Source organism: Artemia sp. Qi Xiang Cuo, chromosome 11, assembly GCF_049724085.1.
Source record: "Artemia sp. Qi Xiang Cuo chromosome 11, ASM4972408v1, whole genome shotgun sequence".
NCBI classification, from domain to species: domain Eukaryota; kingdom Metazoa; phylum Arthropoda; class Branchiopoda; order Anostraca; family Artemiidae; genus Artemia; species Artemia sp. Qi Xiang Cuo.
The window spans coordinates 13,076,929-13,097,812 of NC_142804.1; the positions used below are offsets into that span (position 1 = coordinate 13,076,929).

At 34.9% G+C, this 20,884-nt stretch overlaps 1 protein-coding gene across 1 annotated transcript; it reads right to left on the bottom strand.

Annotated features, from left to right (window-relative positions):
- Window positions 1-456: 456 nt before the first annotated feature.
- Window positions 457-19,046, bottom strand: JMJD7 (Jumonji domain containing 7). Its single transcript, XM_089097074.1, has 4 exons — window positions 18,963-19,046; window positions 7,609-7,762; window positions 2,861-3,171; window positions 457-929 (listed from the first exon to the last, which is right to left on the bottom strand). The coding sequence occupies exons 1-4, from the start codon at window positions 19,024-19,026 to the stop codon at window positions 493-495; spliced, it is 966 nt and encodes a 321-aa protein (XP_088953200.1). The 5' UTR covers window positions 19,027-19,046; the 3' UTR covers window positions 457-492.
- Between the last annotated feature and the right edge of the window lie 1,838 nt (window positions 19,047-20,884).

A 20,884-nucleotide genomic window follows, 5' to 3' on the forward strand; every position in this document is an offset into this window, starting at 1 on the left:
TGTGATCGGGCTTATGATCGAGAGAGTGAAAACAAGAAATAAACTGTGGCCCAACTTAAACTAGGCTAACACAGTATATTCATTTTGTGTTATTAAACTTGAATCTTTTTAAACGAGGAAACAAAATATAATAGAAAAAATAAGGAAAATTATGTTTTATGAAAATACATAACAGCACAGGAATAGGGAAACAAGAAAAGGAAGACAATGTTTTTACTGTGTTTTACTTTCTCAAAATGCATTTTATTTTTTTCTATATTTTCATTCTCTTTGAAAAAGGTTGAAAGAACTGAAATCAAAATATTAGGACCATATCTGTGTTCGTTCATTTTAACGTATAATTCGAAGTTTTACATATATAGCCTACTTCTTTTTTATTTGTTCCTCGATCCAAAAGTTACATAGATACGAAACTGTACCTAACAAATCGAAGCGAAAATTCACAACAAATCTCATTGCACTCTATATTTAAAAAAGAAATAAAAACAAAGCTTAAAGAGGTTCAATATAATCTTTAGGAGGTTGGCCTGTACATAACGTTTCAAGCATCGTATAGTATGCATACTTTATATCATAATCCATATCGTACCAATAATTGACTGCAATGCATCCTTGTGTTTGCCTTACATGATGAAACCACATCGACGGGAGGTACAACAAATCTCCTGCGTGAACTCGGCACCTTAACATATGCGCGTTTTTAAATTTGGGGTATTTTTCAACATCCGGGTTTAGCGGGTCGATGTCTATCCATGGGATTGGATCACTATCCTCCAAGCTAACAATTTCAAATTGCCCTGTCGTTTCTTTATATACCGCCTGGGGAACAGTTTTATAAGGTATCCATGGTAAGTCGGTAGGCGGAATGAGGATGAAGTCTTTGTGGCCTTTGATGACTCCGTAGATATTTTCAAACGGATCTTTGTGCACTGAAAAACGGGTAAGTTAAAGTTAATTCGCTAGTTGGTGTTCAATAAGCTATATTATAAGCCCCTTCCTTCACTTCTTATTACCTATTGAAATTCTCCAATCCTATAGCGTTCGAAATGAGATTTATGCCCCAGCAGCATTACTGTTACATTCATAAATAAAATCAAAACTATGAATAACTACAGGGCCAATAACGTATCCTGTGCCTGATTTATTAGCTGATTTTGCTTACATTTCAAGCGTAATCTTCATGATTGAGTAACCAAAACAGAGATTTTATGTATTTTTTTATGAAGTTGGAAAGGATACACTAATCACGAAAATGTAGAGGTGGGAGGTCAAGGTTTTTTTTTATTTTATTATGAGGATACAAAAAAAAGGCATTTTTCAAGTTTATCTACTTTTTAAATGAAAATATGTAAAAAATTTAATTTTTAAATTTTAGGAAACAATCGTCATCCCTTTCCTATCCCTGTCCCGAATCAGCACTCCTGTTCAAACTTAAAATTCCAGTTCCTCCATCTGTCCAATACATCCAGTAAAAGATACTGACATGGTATTAGTAGGAAATATTTGAAAATAAATTAGTATTGACATAGCCTTTTCAAGTCAACTTCTTCTTATTTCACCATACCATCTCTGAAGTACAGTTGCAACGTTAAAATCAATAAAAAATGTACATCATTTATAAGTCTCGGCCTTTCCGTCAATAGATTTGACTATGGTTTTACCCAGGTGTTATTTTTTTCTATTAAGTTATTTATTCCACAAAAAAAAAAACAATTTGTAATTCAGCCAATGAAATATAATGTTTTAAAAAGCTAAGGAATCTGCATTTTCTAAGCTTAGATTGTTCTTGACAGTTTTATTTCATTCTTGATTTTTTTGAACGAAAAAAAGGTTTCCCATGAATAGTACAGAGAAAATTTTAAACTTAAAACGAGCAAAAATTGTCTAAAAAAAATGATCAAGCACAAAACAAGCGAGGATTAGTAAAAAGAAAACCTAACAAGAAAACAGGTCGGTTTCATTCTTGATTTTTTGGATAGAAAATTTTTTTTTCATGAAAAGTCCCAATAAAAAAACAAAACGAGCAGAAATTATCTAAAAAGATATCAAACACAAAACAAGCGAAAATTAGGAAATAGGAAACCTAACAAGAAAACAGGCCAACTTTGTTTTTAATTTTTATCTGAAAAAAGAGTTTTGTATAAAAAAAATGGATAGATCTAAAGCAAATGAACCCAAAGTTATAAGCATTTTTTCCATCCGGTATATGGTGTATGCGGTGTCTTGTGTATACAGCTGTAAGTAAGTCACAAAATCGCATTGCGTAACTGTGTTGGCCTCAAGCAGCTTGATGAATCAGTTGTTAATAGGAGGATTAGATAACTGAGATCACCAAATTACAATTTTAAAATTTGCTTTGTGTTTTTCAGATTGAAAATTATGCTCAAATGACATGAGAAGCATGTGAAAACAGGAATTTTTATTTAAAGTAAGCTTCTCTAAGGAAAAGATTAAAGAATATATTAATTCTAAAACTAAAACTAATGAATAAAGATCTAAACTAATATCTAAAACTAATGATCTAAGATCTAAAACTAATGAATCCAATTATATAAGCATTGCGTCCTTCCAGTGTACGGTGTGCAGTATATGGTTTATGCGGTATATCCAGTGTATACAGCTGTATGCTAGTCACAAAATCGTATATTCCATAAAACAAAGTTTTGTCTCTTATTAGTTTAATATACTTTGGAACGTCTAGTTGTTTGACTATATGGTGTATCCAGTTGATGGTATATTCGGTGTATCTAGTATATACAGCTGTATTCTAGTCACAAAATCGCATGTTTCATAGGGAACAAGAATCTTATTGAAACAAAGTTTTGTATCTTATTAGTTTAATATACTTGTTGCTTCTTACTTGAAGTTACTGCTCTTTTATCACCCATCCAGAAGTTGATAGCATCAGGTTTTTTTTCTAACGCTAGGGATGCAAAAACAATTTCTTTTGGAACATCTTCAGCAATTTCCTGAAATTCCTTCACCAAACTTGAGTCTTGTTTCTGAAGATAGTAAACACCATTGGTTTTAGCCGGATTTTCAATAATATCAAGGAAATCGAAAAATCTAATCTTCCTTTCTTCAGGCAAAACGAACTGTCCTTCCGTTATAGCATCTGCATAGCCGTTGGGTGTAACTGCAACAGTCACAAATTTATTTCCGATAACAGACCTGAAAAGAAATAGAATAGACAAGTCGATAATTTTTAGCGTTCAATAGCCAATTGCAATTAATGAATTAAGTTCAATTGTTATTCAAATCTATTGCAATTAATTATTTGCTTACTGTCTTTCAGAGCTCAATAAGCTGCAATTCCCCCTTTTATTGTGATTGAGGCCTTATTCCATCGGCCTTATGTGATTCAGAGCTCAATAAGATGCAATTCGGTCATATTTTATTTCAAAGCTTAATAAGCTGCAACTTGGCCTTTTATTGTTATTCACTCCTTATTTTTTCGGCCTTATTGAGATTCAGAGATCAATAAGATGAATTCGGCCTTTTACTGTGATTCAGGCCTTAATTTTTCGGCCTTATTGTGTTTCAGAGCTCAATAAGCTGAAATTTAGCCTTTTATTGTGATTCAGTCGTTATTTTTCTAAGCGTTATTGTGATTTACATTTGGTTTCTACTGGTGCGATTTTTTTTTAACGAAAAACGGCTCACGGATAACGGATGCGGGAAATTCACAAAAATGTTCACACAAAAACGGTTCACTACAGCCGTTGAAGCGCAAAGATACTATGATATATTTAAAAAGCATATGCATAAGAATAGGCTAAATCAAATTCTAGAAGCCAAGAAAAATATTCAAAGGGCTAACCTGTAATAGCTTTGACTAACTGTGCCTAATGAAAAAAGTAAGTCTTATCTCTAACATGTTTAGTTTCTCAGTTACTTGCAATTTATGGTTCTACAATGCTTTCAATTTAAAATAACGGATGCAATTTTCAACGGATCAGTAGAAATATTTCAACGTAGCCGATGAACCGTTGTGACGCAGAAACTTGCAGCAAAAAACGGAGGAAATTGGACGGATCACGCAAAAACGGCTGTTTTTGCGTGAAATTGCATCAGTGCGAACCCAGGGTTAGAGGTCAGTTAGGTCCATATCGGCCTTTCATTTGGTTCGGGTCTTATTTCATCGGCCATATCGTGTTGCAGAACTCAACAAGCTGCAATTTAGTCTTTTATTGTGATTCAGTCTTCATTTTTTTTCGGCCTTATTGTGAGCCAGAGCTCAAAAAGCTGTAATTCAGACTTTTATTGTGATTCAGGCCTTATTTTATCGGTCTTCTCGTGTTTCAGAGCTCAATAAGCTGCAATTCGCCCTTTATTGTGATTCAGGCCTTACTTTATCGGCCTTATTTTGATTCAGAGCTCAATAAGCAGCAATTTGGCCTTTTACAGATATAAAATTCTTGGAATATTTCTCTATTGGCATAAGCAAACAAAATTTTCGGTTAGTTTAAAAAATTCTATGGGTTTGCACTTGCAAGATTTTTTTTTAAGAAATTTGTTTTGATGTTCGAACCGCATTACATAAACCACAGTAATAACGCTTATTCAACAAGTTACAGCAATTAATTGTTATTAAATACAGCAGGCTCTGTTGAACGCAAGGTGAAATTCAAGAGTCTCGTTTTCTTGAAAAATGATATTGCATTTTAGAGTAGGAAAAAGGAAGGACGAAGATCGAAGTGACCATCGGAGTGACAATCTTAGAAGATCGAGTTTTCTATAAACCTTCATGTGAGACGTCAATCAGGTTTTTTTTTTTATTACCCTACCTTTTTCACTTGTTGTTGATATTAATGTATCAAGTGTATCCCCGTTCAAGGCCGTACCCAGTGGGGGGGGGGTTTTGAGCCCCCCCCCCAAAAAAAAAATGTTTGTCTGACTCGTAAAAGCGTATGCCTTTTTTTAATAATTTTGTATGCGTTTTTTAAGGTTTTTTTGTGTTACGCAGCTCTGTGTTACGTAGGCTCTGTCGAAAGCAGGGTAAAATTCAAGAGTCTCGACACGACATTTGAGCAATTCAAGGAGCGCTATTTGAGGGTGGTTCTCTCCTAAACAATTATTTACGCGAAGCCTCCCCCCCCTCCTGAAATCTCATGATATACTCGCAATCTTAAATGATTTTCATTTAAGCAGGATCTTTCCCAGATCTATTTTCTATTTTGAAAACAGTACGATAACGAGTTACATTTGTCTTATCAAATCCGCTCTTCACTTAAAACAACCGATTGAAAAGGAAGGTTAACTACATCCTCTTCCATATTGTAAGAACCTGTTGGGGGCGATAACCCCCCCCCCCTTATGTAATTTTTGAACATTTTAAGTTTCAATTACTCTTTTTGTGCACATAAGAAATATGTTGTATATTTTTATTTAACGAATAAATAGAGAACACCCACTATAATCAAGATAACAAACACAGCAGTTACTGCGAAACTTTTGTAAAAATAAAAAAGCCATATCATTGTTTGATAATAATTATACATTTATGTCATTTGTTACTGATCTGGTAGGTCATCCCTGGATACACTGACAGTATCGACGATTTTTGGAAGACTGGGAGGGGCTGGCTAAGGTTATAATTTTTTTTTATCATACCATATTCGCATAAATGTAAATCAAATCTGCATAAAACTGAACTCAATTATAACCAAGAGGGGAGGGGGTCAGTTGTCCCCTTAGCGGTCGACAGATTCGCATAAGTAAAATTAAAAACTGCCCAAATTAAGCTATACTCAAGTTCGGGGAGGTCATTCGCTTTCTCCCTGGATCCAACACTGCATGAGTAAGCAAGGGGGCGATAGTCATTTCTTAATTTCTCTGTAAATAACAGACAAGCTTCCCCTGATGGTTTTTTATCGAGGAATTCCACCCTCACCTCTCCCTCCTTCCACCCTCACCTCTCGCCCTTCCACCCTTCATTGACCCTTCCACCCTCACCTCTTCCTCCAGGTTTCGTGAAATGACACTTTTTCTACCTTTATGATTTCCGTTCAAAATTTCATGTCACTAGGTTTGCGAAATAGTCACTAGACACATGTCACTAGGTTTGCGAAATAGTCACATGTCACTAGGTTTGCGAAATAGTAGAGCCATCAAATAGCAGTTAAACACAACCTTCAAATAGAATGCAAAAAACGAGGTGTTCGAGAGTATCTGCAGAGTAACAACTTTCGAGATTGAATTAATTGCAGGACAGAATATTGTATTAGAAACTATTATATTCCAAGAAAAATAATGTATACTTATTAAAAGATTATATAGGTATGTTGACATTTACAGCCAAAACAATACTTAAGAGGTATCATTGAAATTTAGGGGATGAGGTCAAAATGTATTTTTCAAAACTACGGGGAGGGGGGGGGGTTAATTTGCGACTTTTTACAATCTTGTCACTGAAAATTTGAAAAAAAAAAGTTTTTTTTAAGAAAAATACCACCCCCTTCCCCCAAAAAAGTATTTTTCATAACCTTAGGAGGACAGTCAAGGAGAAGGGGTAACTATCTAGTGGGCGTAAATGCCCCTTCCACCTTTCCTCTTGAAATAGCCCTATTACGACGCTTAGTATTAAAGAGTCTGAAAATGTTAACATTACTTTCGGCATGGGTGTCCAAAAGAAGGAGAATCGGAAATATCACCTTCCCTTTCAGAAGAAAAGAAGACACAGGAATCGAAAGGTAGTGAAAGCCAAAAAAACGAAAGAAAGTGAAATAAAAAACAAAGTTTAGCGTTCAAGAACCTGAAAACATATAAATTAGATTTGGCATGTTTTCAACAAGAAGGGAGACCATGAATCTCTCCCTTCTTTTAGAAGAAAAAAAGACACAGGAAGTGAAAGAACATGAAAGTCAACAAAATAAAGAGAAAAACAATGTTTGGTTTCCAAGAGGTTGAAAAAATACACATTAGTTTTGGCATGTTGTTCCACAAAAAGGGAGACCAGGAATCTCCCATTCCCTTGTAGAAGAAAAAAATGCACAAAAAGGGAAAGGTAGCAATAAAAAAAAGTACGACGACTTTTGCGTGAGATTTTCTTCTTTGAAAATATGTGTACAGAGTTTCCCCCCCCCCCCTGAAAAATATTTGCGGATATCCAAAGTTTTTAGGTTATTTTGCTTCATTTAAGGATAATTAAATATAAAAGAGAAAAAAGTAACTTTAAACACAATTTTTGAAATCTTTCTTCTAAAAATAAATGAAATATATATATATATATATATATATATATATATATATATATATATATATATATATATATATATATATATATATATATATATATATATATATATATATATATATATATATATATATATATATATATATGTATATATATATATATATATATATATATATATATATATATATATATATATATATATATATATATATATATATATATATATATATATATATATATATATATATATATATATATATATATATATATATATATACATATATATGTGTGTGTGTGTGTGTGTGTGTGTGTGTGTGTGTGTATATATATATATATATATATATATATATATATATATATATATATATATATATATATATATATATATATATATATATATATATAGGTATTACCTGAGATACTCATGACTCCATTTCGACGTGGCTGGCCAATATTTACATCCTTCTCTAATAATGAGTGGTAAGTTCGGAGATATACATTTTTTCATAAACTGAAGAGCAGTTGGCTCTACTTCCGTTTCTGCCACACAAGAACGAAGGTATAACTCTAAAATATTGAAAACATTATGAAAAAAGAGCGTCCGTTTTCTCAGCTGTAACAGTGCTTGGTTTGGTGCCATCCCCCTCCAGCTTCTGAGAGCGCTGTTTCCTATCATCTTAGTAGTTACCACAATTTTTAATATAAAATAGTTTATTGTATTTCAGCCTTCTATCCCCTCCCGCTGTTATTACTTACTAACTCCTCAATTCAGTGTATATCTAAATAAGCTATACTAAAACTGGCCACTTTTTTCTACCTCGCCTCCCCTTGGCCCATAAGGGAGTACTTAAATCTTAATCTTTAGATCGAACAGTAGTTTTCCAACAGGATTAGCGTGCGTAGGAGGAGGAGCATGCGTAGTTGTGTTGGCCTCAGGTGGATTAATGCTGCAGTGAGTTGTTAGTAGTAGCATTACCATTTTGAGGAGGGTCCGGTAATTACCACTCTTAATAAGATTCAAGAGCTTGGGAAGTCATGAAAGAAAAGAGAAAAGGTTTTGAAAGGCCTTAAAACAGAGTTTTCTGTTGTTTTGGTCTTTCAGAGGCAACGCTGCAGCGTTGCCTATAGTAAAGGTCATGCGGCTCCAATGTTTTATTATTTATTTATTTATAATTATTTTTTCCCAGAGGCACTTCATATGGAAGGGGTCGTCGTAGAAACTTACAAAGGGGCTCATTCGATTGGAAATCGAGAGTTCTAGTGCCCTTTTTAATAGTCGAAAATGATTGGAGGGCAACTAACGCCCCCCCCCCCTCAAGTCCATTATTCCGCCAAACACATCAAAGAAAAATTTTCAGACACCCATTTTGTTTCATCGTAGTTGATTTACAGATAGAAAATATGTTCTTCAGAAGGACACCCCCCTCCCTCAACCCTCAGGGCAAGGTTTTTAAGTTTTGCCCTGGGGGTATATAAGGTTTTTATAGAAGGCGTTGTCGTAGAAACTTCCAAACAGGCTCAGTCGATTGGAAATTCAAAGGGCTAGTGCCCTTTTTTAATAGTCGAAAGTGATCGGAGGGCAATTAGCCCCCCCCCCATCACGCCCAACAGTTCCCCCAACACATCTAATCAAAATTTATGGATAGCCATTTTGTTCAGCGTAGTTGATTTCCAGATAGAAAATATGTTTTTGAGGAGGACAATCCCCCAGAACCCTCAGGGCAAGGGTTTTAAGTTATCCCCTGGGGGCATATAAGGTTTTATAGAAGGCGTTGTCGTAGAAACCAAAAAAGGCTCATTCGATTGGAAATCGAGAGTTCTAGTGCCTTTTTTAATAGTCGAAAGTGATTGGAGGGTTACTAGCCCCCCCCCCAACGCCCATGAGTCCCCCAAATACATACCCAAACAAATTTGAGCTTGCCATTTTGTTCCGGGGAGTTTATTTGCCGATTAAAAATATATTTTTGTGGGGGAAACTCCCCCACAACCCTCAGGGCAAGGGTTTTAAGTTATACCCTGGGGGCATATATGGTTTTATAGAAGGCGTAGTCGTGGAATTTTCAAAAAAGGCTCATTCGATTGGAAATTCAAAGAGATAGTGCCCTTTTTAATAGTCGAAAGTGATGTGAGGGCAACTAGCCCCCCCCACGGCCATCCTTCCCCCAAATACATCCAATTAAAATTTTTAGATGGCCATTTTATTCAGCGTAGATAATTTTCTGATAGAAAACTTGTTTTTGGGGAGGACACTACCCCACAACTCTTAGTGCAAGGGTTTTAAGTTATGCCCTGGGGGCATATAAGGTTTTTATAGAAGGCCTTGTCGTAAAAACTTCAAAGAAGGCTCATTCGATTGAAAATCGAGAGTTCTATTGCCCTTTTTCATGGTGGAAAGTGATTGGTGGGCAACAAGCCCCCCCCCCCACGCCCATCATTCCCCCAAACACATCCAATCAAAATTTTGAGATAGTCATTTTGTTCAGCATAGTTGATTTCCAAATAGAAAATATGTTTTTGAGGAGGACACTCCCCCACAACCCTCAGGGCAAGGGTTTTAAGTTATGCCCCGGGGGCATATAAGGTTTTTATAGAAGGCGCTATCATAGAAACTTCAAAACAGGCTCATTCGATTGGAAATTCAAAGGGCTAGTGCCCTTTTTAATAGTCAAAAGTGATTTGAGGGCAACTAGCCCCCCTCCCCACGCCCATCATTCCCTTAAACACATCCAATCAAAATTTTGAGATAGTCATTTTGTTCAGCGTAGTTGATTTCAAGATAGAAAATATGTTTTTGAGAAGGATACTCCCCCTCAACCCTCAGGGCAAGGGTTTTAAGTTATGCCCTGGGGGCATATAAGGTTTTTATAGAAGGCGTTGTCGTAGAATCTTCAAAAAAGGCCCATTCTATTGGAAATTGAAAGGGATAGTGCCCTTTTTAATAGTCGAAAGTGATTGGAGGGCAACTAGCCCCCCCCCCTCACGCTCATCATTCCCCCAAACATATCCAATAAAAATTTTGAGATAGCCATTTTGTTTAGAGTAGTTGATTTCCAGATTGAAAATATGTTTTTGAGGAGGACACTCCCCCACAACCCTTAGGGCAAGGGTTTTAAGTTATGCCCTGGGGACATATATGATTTTTATAGAAGCCATTGCCGTAGAAACTTCAAAACAGGTTCATTCGATTGGAAATTCGAAGGGCTAGTTCCCTTTTTAATAGTCGAAAGTGATTGGAGGGCAACTAGCCCCCCCCCCACGCCCATCATTCCCCCAAACACATCAAATCAAAATTTTGAGATAGCCATTTTGTTCAACGTAGTTGATTTCCAGATAGAAAATATGTTTTTGAGGAGGAAACTTCCCCATAACCCTCAAAGCAAGAATTTTAAGTTATACCCTGGGGGCATATAAGGTTTTTATAGCAGGCGTTGTCGTAGAATCTTCAAAAAAGGCCCATTCGATTGGAAATTGAAAGGGATAGTGCCCTTTTTAATAGTCAAAAGTGATTGGAGGGCAACTAGCCCCCCCCCCCCTCACGCTGATCATTCCCCCAAATATATCCAATCAAAATTTTGAGGTAGCCATTTTGTTCAGAGTAGTTGTATTTCCAGATAGAAAATATGTTTTTGAGGAGGACACTCCCCCACAACCCTTAGGGCAAGGCTTTTAAGTTATGCCCTGGGGGCATATAAGGTTTTTATAGAAGGCATTGTCGTAGAAAACTTCAAAAAAGGTTTATTTGATAGGAAATTCGAAGGGCTTGTCCCCTTTTTAATAATTTAAAGTAATTGGAAGGCACCTAGCCCCCCCCCCACGCCCATCATTTCCCCTAACACATCCAATCAAAATTTTGATATAGCTATTATGTTCGACGTAGTTGATTTCCAGACAGAAAACATATTTTCAAGGAGGACACTCCCCCACAACCCTCAATGCAAGGGTTTTAAGTTGTACCTTGGGGGCACATAAGGGTTTTATAGAAGGCGGTATCGTAGAAACTTCAAAAAAGGCTCATTCGATTGGAAATTCAAAGGGCTAGTGCTTTTTTTAATAGTCGAAAGTGATTTGAGGGCAACTAACTCCCCTCTCACGCCCACCTTTTCTCCAAACACATCCAATGAAAATTATGAGACAGCCATTTTATTAAACGTAGTTTCAAGTTCTGGTAATTCGGTCTTTGAGGATGACAACTCCCCCACAGCCCTCAGTGCAAGGGTTGTAAGTTATACCCTGGGGGCAAATAAGGTTTTGTATAGACAATATTGTCGCATAAACTTCAAAGAGGGCTCATTTGATTGGAAATTGAAAGTTCTAGTTTAATTTTTAAGCGTCAAAAGATATTGGAGGGTAACCAGCTTCCCCCCCTAATCCCTTTTTTCTCAAATACATCCAATAAAAATTTTAATATAGATATTTTGTTAAAAATAGTTTGAATATTATATAACGAAAAATCCCTTGTTGGCACAACTCACCAGGGCCCGGGTTCAGGCGTTGTAAGTTATGCCCTGGAGGCATATATGGGTCTTATGGAAGGGATGCTCGTATAAAATTCAGAGAGGGCTCATTTGATTGGATATTGACAGTTCGAGCTCACTTTTTAATAGTCAAAAGAGATCCGAGGAAAGCTACCCCTCCCTCATGCCTTCTTTTTCAAAACCCATCTGGTGAAATTTTTGAGATAGACATCTTGTTAAAAAAAAATAGTTCAAAGGTCGGATAAGAAAAACTCCGGTGTCAATACAACCCCCCCTGGCACAGGGGAAGGCGTTCTAAGTTATGCACTAAGGGCATGTATGGTTCTTATGAAAGGGATGCTCGTGTAAACTTCATAGAGGGCTCATTTGATTGGAAATTGAAAGTTCTAGTTCACTTTTTAAGCGTCGAGAGTTAAAGTAGCCCCCCCCCCCCGCTTTTTCCCCCCAAACCCGTCCACTACAAATTTTGAGATATCCAGTGTTTTTGAAATCGTTCAAGAATTAGATAACAAAAACGCCCCCCAGAGCCCTGGGGATAAGCGTTGTAAGTGTTGTCCTGGGGGCGTATATGGTTCTTATGAAAGGGATGCTCGTATAAACTTCAGAGGTGGCTCATTTGAATGGAAATTGAAAGTTCTAGTTCAATTTTCAAGAGTCAAAAGATATCCGAGGGCAACTAGCCCCCCCCCTCTGCACCCTTTTTTCCCTAAGCCCATCTGATAAAATTTTTATAATAGCCATTTCATTAAAAATAGTTCAAAGGTCAAATAAGAAAAATTCCTATGTCGACGGAACCCACCATAGCCCGGAGACAGGCGTTATGAGTAATGCTCTAGGGGCATATATAGTTTTTATGAAAGACATGCTCGCATAAACTTCGGAAAGGGTTCATTTGATTTGAAATTGAATGTTCTTGTTCACTTTTTAAGAGTCAAAAGAGATCGGAGGAGAACTACCCCCCCTCCTCCTCCACGCCCTAAATACATCAGATAAAAATTTTGAGATAGATATTTTGTTAAAATAATTCAAAGTTCTGATAACAAAAAAACTCCGGTGTCGACAAAGCACCCAAGGGCCCGGGGATAGGTGTTGTAAGTTATGCCCTGGGGGCATATATGGTTGTTATGGAAGGGATGCTCGTATAAAATTCCTAGAGGGCTCATTTGATTGGAAATTGATAGTTGTAATTAAATTTTTAAGGGTCAAAAGTGATTGAAGGGCAGATAGCCTCCCCTCAAACTCTATTTTTTCCCAGAGGCACTTCATATAGAAGAGATCGTCGTATAAATTTCAACGGGGACTCATTCGATTGGAAATCGAGAGTTCTAGTACCTTTTTTAAAAGTGAACAGTAATCAGAGGGCAACTGCCCCCCCCCGCCCAAGCCCTTTTTCCCCAAATACATCTGATTAAATTTGAGGTAGCTATTTTGTTAAAAATAGTTCAAAGATCATGTAGCAAAAACTCCTGTGCGTATGGTCATTTCGTTAAAAGTAGTTCAAATATTAGATAAGAAAAACTCCTGTGTCGACATCCCCCCCCTCAGGGCAGGGGCAGGCGTTGTAAGTATTACTCTGGGGGCATATATGGTTCTTAGGAAAGGTATGATCGTATAAACTTCAGAGAGGGTTCATTTGAATGGAAATTAAAAGTTGTAGTTCATTTTCTCAGAGTGAAAAAAGATCAGAGGGCAACTAGCCCCTCCTGCCCTCCACGCCTTTGGATGTATCGGATGGATAAACCCATTCGATAAAAATTTCAGGTGACCATTTTGTTAAAAATAGGTCAACCATCAGATATTAAAACTCCAGGGTCGACACAACCCCCCAGGGCCCAGGGACAGGCGTCGTAAGGTATGCTCTGGGGATATGTAAGGTTCCTATATAAGTGATACTCGTATAAACTTCAGAGAGGGCTCGTTTGATTGAAAATAGAAAGTTCTAGTTCAGTTTTAAAGATTCAAAAGCGAACAAAGCTTAATCTAGTCCCCCCACGCCCTTTCCCCCCAAACCCATCCAATAAAAATTTTTTAGATAGCAATTTTGTTAAAAATAGTTCAAACATCAGATAATAAAAACTCCGGGGTTGACACAAGACCATTTTTTCACTTTGATATTGTTACTTTTATATCAGTTTTGTTACTTTGATTAATATTTGATTTAATTTTTTTTAAGTTTGATTTTGAAATAAGGAATTTTCAAAAACTTGAAATTTCTTGCAATCAAAAACGAACAAAAATTAATTAAAAGAAACTTTTCGAAAAATAAGTTTTTCAACGAAAAGTAAAGGCATTTTAAACTTAGGCTCAGCAGATACAAATACCTTTTAAAATTCAAACTCAAAACGACCAGAAATTACTATTAAAGAATAAATGAAACCCAAAACAAACAGAAATTAAATAAACGATCAATGCAAACAAACATACAATAGATATTAATGTAAATTAATAAATAAATCTTAAAACGAGTGAAACTTAAATTGAATATGCAAATCAAGCTTGAAACAAACAAAAATTACCACAAACAAGAGTTTAGGTATGACCTCCTTCTTTCACTGTAGAAGTCTAAAACCTACTGAGTCATTGGCACTTTACTGAAAAACTATATGCGTCTTGAACAGTCTTGGAAAGTATAAACAACATCAAATTGAATATTAGATGTATAATTATATGAATTGTTGAAAGATCCATCAGTTCAAGAATTCATTTCACTGTAATTCTGTTTCTATTTTTAATGTGAAAAGAACTGGAAAAGAAAATATTCGTAATAAAATCAGCTATCGGCTAGCCACGAGTGAGGCAGAAGGGATTTGTTTTTTATTCACACTTAGGATATGAGTTAATAACGAATCAATTATTTTTAGGAAAGCTCTGTTCGTAATGTAACAACTTTAAAAAAAGCTAATGAATTATACTAAATATTTGATGTATACTGATATTAATTGCTGAAAGCTCATCAGTTCAAAATGTCACTATAATTTTAATGTTTATTTTCAATATTAAGTACAAAAGAAAATATTTGTCATAAAATTGGTTTTCAGTAAAGCACCAATGACGCAATAGGTTTTAGACTTCTACAGTGAGAGAAGGAGGTCATACCCAAACTCTTGTTTGTGGTGATTTTGTTTGTTTCAAGCTTGATTTGCATATTACATTTAAGTTTCACTTGTTTTAAGATTTATTTATTAATTTACATCTATATCTGCTGCATATTTGTTTGCATTGATTGTTTATTTAATTTCTGTTCGTTTTTAGTTTCATTTATACTTCAATAGGAAAATATTTTTTTTTTAAGCTTAATATACATATTCAATCTAAGCATTACTCGCTTTAAGATCTATTTATTCATTTATATTATTACTCGTTGTATGTTTTGCCTATGATTGTTTATTTAGTTTCTGTTCGTTTTGGGCTTCATTTATTCTTTAATAGTAATTTCTGGTCGTTTGGGATTTGAATTTTAAAAGGTATTTGTATCTGCTGAGCTTAAGATTAAAATGGCCTTTACTTTTCTTTGAAAAACTTATTTTTCGGAAAGTTTTTTTTTAATTAATAACAAAAAACATTCGTGGTAGTTGTATACTAGGTTATCAATATAGTCTGTTAAGACTGGGCCATTAACCCGACTAATACGGGGCTAGACACCCTATCCCCGAATGGGTGTTCAAGTGTATCAAGTGGCCTTCAATCTCAAAAGAAAAATTCCACAAATCCAGAATTTTAATCTTCTTTTTTTGAATGTGGTGGGGGGGAGGGGGGTATTCGCCTTTCTTATAACTGTACAAACTAGCAGGGATTGTAGATAGTAGTGGTGTGTGTGTGTTTTTTTTTAGAAAAATCATATTTAGAAACGAAATTGGAAAACAACATGTTTAGAAAACCTAAAAGGCTAATTATGTTTTTAAAGCCAGTTTGCAAAGTGTAGCTTACGTTGCATTTTAGAGTTAAGATCGAAAAGCTAAAGGTGAGCTGGATATTTCAATGTTCAGGTTGGTTTCCATTCATGTGTAGAATATTTTTGTTTGAAAAACTGATAGGTTTATTAACAAATTAATTGTAGCATATACTAACTGGTTGCAAACTTGTACAGCTAATTGGTGTGGGGGCAAAAAAAAGTGTAAGAGTACAAAAACAATTATAAAAACAGACATTTTGTGCATCCAAGTTATAAAAGGGGCGTATTTGCAATATCGAAGGAACTGCTAGCGGTATTAAGTTGAAACTTTCAGAGGAATTCGAACTAAATCATAAGACATTATGTGCATCCTGGTTGTCAAAAGGGTGTATCTGCAATATTTCACAAATGGCAAAGGGTATCAAGTGGAAACTTTCAGGTAATGGTAAGGGGGGTGTTGAAGTAAATCCAAAGAAACTATGTGCATGCATACTGTCAAAAGCGTGTGTCAGTAATATTTCAAGAACGACTAAGGATATTAAGTTGAATCTTTCAGGGGATGTCGAGGGGGATGGTGAATTATATTAAAAGACACTACCTGCATCCAGGTTTACAAAAGTGCGTATCTGCAATATATATCAGATACGCCCAACCTCAGTTAACTTAATAAAACATAAATTAACGGCTTAAGGGACGCAGCTCAAACTTTTAAAGAATATTCGAAGACCAGGGGATCAAGTAGATTTTATGTTTTTACTTAGGGGGACAAAAACGGCTTATTAAGGCCAATAAATGTTTGAAGTAAAATCTATTCGAATTGATTCTTAATTTAGATGCATTGTTTCTTGACGTTCTATTTTTATTTTTTAGGCAAGAAATGAAAATTTATTTGAGAATGTGAGCTAAAAATGCATTTATTTAATGAAACAAAATATAATGCAATATGATTCTTATAATAAAATGTCGATCAATATTCGTCTATATTCAAGGTTGTAACAGGATGGGGGGTCATGATGGCTTCAACCTTACGGTGGGTCAAAACTAAACAGATTTTCAATCCACTTATTAGAATTATATTCCTCCTCCTTATCAACCAGAATTCCTATAGTAAAACTATTACAAAAATGTGTTGCAAAATTGTGTCAAAAATATAAAAAGCAAGCCAAAATCTTAATTCTTAAATAGTGAAGCCAGCAAAACTTTAGAAACATTTTTGTTAACCAATAAAGAAAACAATGTCAATTAAAAAACGAGCAGAAAATAATTAAAAGCTTTTCCCCAAGACTTATTTTTAAAGAAAGGTAAAGAGCTATGTTAAACCACAGATGATCAGAATTAATGTCAAAGAATAATTCAAAACAAAATAAACAGCAATCACTATCAATGAATAAATGAGACCCAAAACGCACCGAAATTGCAATGAATAATCAAGTTAAACCTAAAATTAACAGATATTACCGCAAACAGAAATAGAACTAACGTCCCCCCAAAGCGTTCCTAAGGCCATAGTGTCATTGCACTTTACTGGAAGAAAAAAATATATTTTAATCATTTTCTCTTTTATGACGGATTTAATAAATCCGGAATTTAATAAATCCGGATTTAATAATTCCGGATTTAATAAATCCGGAATTACTGAGAATTCCAGGACCGAATATCATTATGTATTAAACAGTCAGTCTTCTTGCATTAGCTCTGTTCAGTAATCTTAGTTAATATGGTGATTTTGTATCTTCTTTTCTTATATTTTGAAAAGTGTAGACTAGACTGCGCGAAATGAAAATTGTTTCTGGTAAACCTATCTGTTTGGTAAACCAATTGTTATCGGTAATCATAAATTTATTTGGGGTAAAAAGTAGTAACAATTTCCTTGAATCGCTCAAAAATTGGGTACTCCTGTACTAAACGGACTCTTTTATATACTGCTAGTTTGGTTAATGCTAATGAAATAAAATAAAATAGGATGAATATATAATAGTTTAGAAACATTTTTGGGTTATAATATTTGCACATTAGGGGAGGGGGGGGGGGTAAAGCATAGCAAATATTATTAAGTAGCCTAACCTAGGTACCTTCCCCCTAAACCCCCAAAAAACAACAGTTTAAATATCTTATACGCAATGAAAACCACGTTATACATTGTATTACTCTATACGGTGTCTTGAATTATCCCGTTAAAAACGGGTTTTTCTTGACTGGTTTCCATTGCAGTATATAAAAGAGTCCGTTTAGTACAGGAGTATCAAAAATTGTTTATCCTGAAAAAAGAAGACATTACAGGGAAAATCTTAAAATATTGAGAATTCAGGGGGCATGAGCCCTTCGTTCCCGTCAAAGATATTTGACAGAGGATTAGTCACTTTGTAGATATTGTATTAAATTGAAACGCTCTGCTTCAGGATCCCCCCACAAGATTTTTCTGGCACCCTATTTCCGGTTTTTCTTTCTTTTTACTTTTTTAAAATAAACTTGTCAACTCGTTAAATTATTGGCACCCTTATCAACCCCCCCCCCCCCCCAAGATTTTGCTCTAGATCCGCCTTTACTCTGCATTCTACTTTTTACACGTTTCCTAATAAATGTGTTCATGCAAACTTTTTCTTTAGAATGAGTTGGTCCTTTTATTATAAACAATTGATTGCAAGTACTATTAAGAACTTCTTTTTGAAAGTCATTGTTGATTTTAGACCCGTGCTGAGAACCATGGAAGGTCTATAGGTTTTACCAAGGTTTACCAAGAATAAAAAAAGGATCTGCTTGATATAAAATGTATCAAGAAACAGGGGCAGATCTAGAGCAAAATCTTGGGGGGGGGGGACAAGGCACCAATAAACAAAATCTTGGGGGGAAATGTGACAAGGGTGCCAATAATTAACCAAATTGACAAATTTATTTTTTTTTAAAGTGAAAAATAGAAAACAAACAAAGAATGAGGGTGCCAAAAAAATATTGGGAGCTTCCCCCCCCCCCCCTGCCCCCGTGAATTCACCAGTGTCAAGAAAGCACAGAAGAAACACTATCCATTAGATATTCCCAAATTTTAAAGAAGAAATAATGTCTTACCAACGGGCAAATCAAACGATTTTTTTTCCCTAATATAGATTTTAATTTTCATTCTTCACATGATAGTTTGTCTGTAACGTAATTGATAATTATTTTATAGTTCTTTATATGAACTAAATTTTTTTTTTTAATAGGTTTAATGCCAGTTTTGAGCCTAAACTTTAGTAAACAAACTGATCTATTGCATAGAATTCACCGTGCAAGCACCTACAGAGTCATCTACTACAGCTTTAAATTGATACACTAAATTCTATTGTGCTTTTAATTAGAATTTTGTAAATTAAGTTTGCTATCACAATCTATTTAGTTATATAAAAAGTCAAATATTTGCGTTTACCTTTAGATTCCCGACTCAGAGATTCAAAGCTAGAAGTAATTCTTAAACTTTCTTCTTGGTCCATGATTTCAAAATATAGATGGCACTGCAAATGCAATATGGCACCTTCCGTTTAAAAGTCGCATTTTCATTTGGCGTTTTACGGACCAAACGCCAAATGGATCTGACAAATAATAACACCATTCTCATATGCTCTTAAAAATAGGTTTTTTTGCAGCTCAGTGAATTAGTTGTTCTGCGGGAACAGCGTTTTGGTCTCATCCTTGTTGCTTTTCTGTTATGGGATTTGGTGCTGCTGATTTCAGTCTAATGCGAACCTATGGGGGCATAAATATCACCATATATACATTCAAGTGACAATGCACATTCTTTTGTATTTTCATCCGTAAAATGGAAATGATGTTCTGGCATTGGGAAGGCATAAGGGTTTTTAGCCCTACTCGTGTTAATTTCTGCTTGTTTTGAGTTCGAATCGGTTATTTATTGTAATTTCTGTTAACTCTCAGTGATTAACTTTTAGTGAATATTGTAATATAGTTTTTCTCAAATACATCACAAGTTTTAAAATGCAAAAACATTTTCTCTGACCCCCTCCCTTAGTAATGCTTGCAATTTAACGTGCAAGGAATTCCACAGTGATAAAATTCTGAATAATACTTTGAACAGCATAATGCTTAAATTCTATTCCCTGGCTGCTACTAATTAACTTTGGCATAAATTCATCCGTCTAATGAGCTGATTCTTGTCAATGACTGTGTGTTGACTATCAGCTTTGCAAACCCACGCCCATGCAATTGTGTTCTCCGTACTTGACACCTTGAATATCCTATAAGTCAATTTCTAGATTCATGTGAAATTATCTAGCATTATCTATTCGTTAAGGATCTGATGCTCGATGCAGGCTTCCAGGTGAATCTTTTGTGAAACCCATTTTCTCTACATTCTCACTAGTTTTGGCTCCAAAAGTATACCAAGTACGACCGGAAGTGTGCCAAACACGACCTGCCGTCTCCTTATCTTTTGATTAATTAAAAAAACTTTTTCCACAAAATAAGTTTTTCAAAGAAAAGTAAAGAACTCCATTAAACCAAAAATAAGCAAAAATAAAATCAAATAATCTACCAAGCGTGAAACTACCACAAACCAGCATTGATTAATATAATGGAACCCAAAACGAACAGAAATAACAGCCTTCCCAAGGCCAGAACACAATTTGCACTTCACTGAAAAAATATAAATGTTTTTACTTTTATAACTTTAATAAATTAAATAATATTAACATTTGGATTACTAAATATTAGTATATATATTAAACTGACAATGCACAATCATTTGTATTTTTTTCAGTAAAGTGCAAATTATGTTCTGGCCTTGGGAAGGCATAGGGGTTTTGGGTCCTACTCATGTTAATTTCTGCTCGTTTTGAGTTTGACTCGGTTATTTACTGTAATTTCTGTTCGTTTTGGGTTTCATTTACTTATCGATGCTGATTTGTGGTAGTTTCACGCTTGGTAGATTATTTGATTTTATTTTGCTCATTTTTGGTTTAACGGAGTTCTTTACTTTTCTCTGAAAAACTTATTTGTGGAAAAAGTTTTTATTATTTAATTTCTGTTCGTTTTACATTGACTTAGTCTTTTCAGTGAAAAAGAAAATAATTCTTTAAATCTTTTCGTTTTTTTAAGACTGTATAGTTTGGCCTGTTATTGGTTGCTGGAGAAAAATTTTCTGCAATTTTTAAGAACCTACACCCTTTCAAAAATCTGGACACAAATATTAGTGTTTAATTTAGTTTCATACCTCCTCTAGTTGACCTGAAATAAAAACTCGATACCATTCGAAAAAAAAAATCTGTTTACTTTCTTTGATAGCTTGGATATACTTACGCTATTTTGATTTGGTTAAATTTAAGAGCAGAAGTA

Coding starts and splice junctions, on each gene's coding strand:
- JMJD7 (XM_089097074.1), bottom strand. CDS start 19,026: ATGGACCAAGAAGAAAGTTTAAGAATTACTTCTAGCTTTGAATCTCTG. Junction 7,763..18,962: donor TCTGAGTCGGGAATCTAAAG/GTAAACGCAAAT, acceptor TCAATATTTTAG/AGTTATACCTTCGTTCTTGT. Junction 3,172..7,608: donor TGGAGTCATGAGTATCTCAG/GTAATACCTATA, acceptor ATTTCTTTTCAG/GTCTGTTATCGGAAATAAAT.